This window comes from Pimephales promelas, chromosome 10 (assembly GCF_988280905.1).
Source record: "Pimephales promelas chromosome 10, fPimPro1.hap1.1, whole genome shotgun sequence".
Lineage (NCBI taxonomy): Eukaryota > Metazoa > Chordata > Actinopteri > Cypriniformes > Leuciscidae > Pimephales > Pimephales promelas.
Genome location: NC_142778.1, coordinates 27,055,548 through 27,057,922, shown reverse-complemented (window position 1 = coordinate 27,057,922; position 2,375 = coordinate 27,055,548). Strand labels below are relative to the sequence as shown.

At 32.1% G+C, this 2,375-nt stretch overlaps 1 protein-coding gene across 5 annotated transcripts in view; it reads left to right on the top strand.

The window, feature by feature from the left end:
• LOC120462025 (liprin-beta-1) overlaps window positions 1-2,030 on the top strand; it is a 26,558-nt gene extending 24,528 nt beyond the window's left edge. For all 5 annotated transcript variants that reach the window (XM_039650434.2, XM_039650433.2, XM_039650431.2 and 2 more), the window contains 2 exons: window positions 825-890; window positions 1,007-2,030. In XM_039650434.2, coding sequence (XP_039506368.2) covers window positions 825-890; window positions 1,007-1,093 — 153 coding nt within the window. In that variant the 3' untranslated portion in view covers window positions 1,094-2,030. The remainder of the gene's footprint in view (window positions 1-824; window positions 891-1,006) is intronic.
• The last annotated feature ends 345 nt before the right edge of the window (window positions 2,031-2,375 follow it).

The window sequence follows — 2,375 nt, the reverse complement described above, 5'->3', positions numbered from 1 at the left end:
ATTTCTCATTGTCAACATGAAATACTGAAAACACATGGGAGACTAACTGGTTAATGTGTAAGTTTAATATAAATATATAAATAATAAAATGATTCTTTCATTATCTTTGAAGGAAGCCTCGTATGTTCACCAAGGCTACATTTATTTGATCAAAACAGTAATATTTTAAATATTATTACAATTAAATTACAATTACATGTATTCCTGTAATGCAAAGCTGAATTTTCAACACCATTACTCTTTAGTGTCACATGATCCTTCAGAAATCATTCAAAGATGCTGATTTGCTGCTTAAGAAAAATTTCTTATTATCAGTGTTAAACTAGATTTCTATTTCAAATGGATGCTGTTGTTTTGAATTATTCATTAAAGAATCCTGAAAAAAATGCATCACGTTTTTCACAAAAGTATTAAGCAGCAAAAATATAGATATGCAACACTGATAATAATAAAAACATTATTAATAATTGAGAATCAATAGTAATCATTGAGCATATTCGAATGGTTTCTGAAGGATCATGTGACACTGAAAACTGAAAATTCAGCTTTGCTATCACAGGAATAAATTTTATTTCAATATATTGCAATAGAAAAGTTATTTCAAATTACAATATTTCACAATATTACTGTTTTACTGTATTTTTTAAACCAAATAAATGCAGCCTTGGCGAGCATAAGTGACTTCTTAATTATTCCAAACTTTTGACCGGTATTGTATGGTGAGTTGATAAATCGATAGTCAAGAACCCTAATCGAATAATTAATGACAATTAATCACTAACATCGTTATGGCTTTGTTCTTCTTTGCATTGTTTTTGATCCAGATGGATGACTCTGAGGGGACAGTAAGGCAGATCGGCGCTTTCTCTGAGGGCATCAACAACTTAACGGTAACAAACAGCTGCACATCTGATCTCACTTGCTGCTTTATATGTATATGTAGATGTATGTGTATGTGTGTTTGAGTTGTTGAGCCTAAACTGTGTGTCATGTGTTTTGTATTCAGAGTATGCTGAAGGAGGATGAATTCTTTAAGGAGATCTCCACGCCATTTCCCAATGTCAGTTTAAAGGACGATGACTCCAACGTGTGAGGGCACTGCAGGGACCGTCTCACCCCTAGTGCTGCTGCTTTAATCGGAAGTGACTGTGCCAATTCCTCTGCCAACCCAACACACACGCACCTCCATCTGAATGCCAAATATATCAATCACAGCCACGTCAACTCATCAAAACACCGTTTTAAAGTATTTCAATTGCCTTTCAAGAACATTTTGTTGAAATAATATGTCTCCCGAAGGTAGATGGAAGAATGTCTGCCCTGGTTTTTTTTAATCGGATTGTTAGTGGTCATTTTTGTTTTTGTGGATCGATATGATATGAAAAGAAGTCCTACTGTAGTTTGCTGGTCTGAAATAAAATCTGTGACACCACATTTGTGCCAGTTATGGTGGCAGAAGAGCACAATGACACTTTCAGTCAAAATCAAAGAGATATTTTATTAAATTGTTGATAGATTGAAGTTGTACATTCATTGCCAATAATTAAACTAGCATGTATCATCAATATTTCAAATGAAAGTTCTAGGTCCAGTCTTAAACATAAATGTTGGGAGTTTATTATCATTATTTTTTGGACCTGTACAATTTATAAAGCCAGTTCATGCATCAGTACTGCATATGTTTCATACATTTGCATGCAAAGCTCTGTACAATATATTTTACATCCTGTTTGCATGTTATTTAAGTCTCATTTGGATCAAATATTTGTTACTTTAATGAAAGTTCATTGTGAATTATTTTTTACACTGCTGCAGTACTTAAAGGATAGCAATAATGTTCTCGTTTATGGAAATGCTATCATGTAGCATAAATGAATTTTTAATGCAATACTGGCATGTGCATAAAATTGTAAGCAGCTGACAAATATATTTAAAATATACTGCCACTCATAACAATTTCAAAGTTACATGTTTGTACTTCATTGACTTTTGGTCGATTTCAAAGGTGAATAAAACACTGAAAGCATGCAGGCTTTGTTTGTTATATTTGAGTGTCAATTAGTAAATTCTATAACCAATGGCATATGACTTGGCAGAGCAGAATTTCTTAAAATGGAGTATGTATGATGCACTTTAAATGCACATTCTTGCATACATTTACAAGCTAACTCTCTTCATTTAAATACTATAGTTCTCATTGAGTTTTTTTTTTTTCTAAAATACAAATGAGGCTTTTTTTGTGTTGTAATTTTAAATTACATAGCCCTTTTCAATAGTTTAGCTGCCATTCTTATTGTTTTAATAGCAAATACAGTAATTATTACATTTTTAAGCTATTTTGAGTAAGGAAATGTATACGTTTATAAACAGCGCCT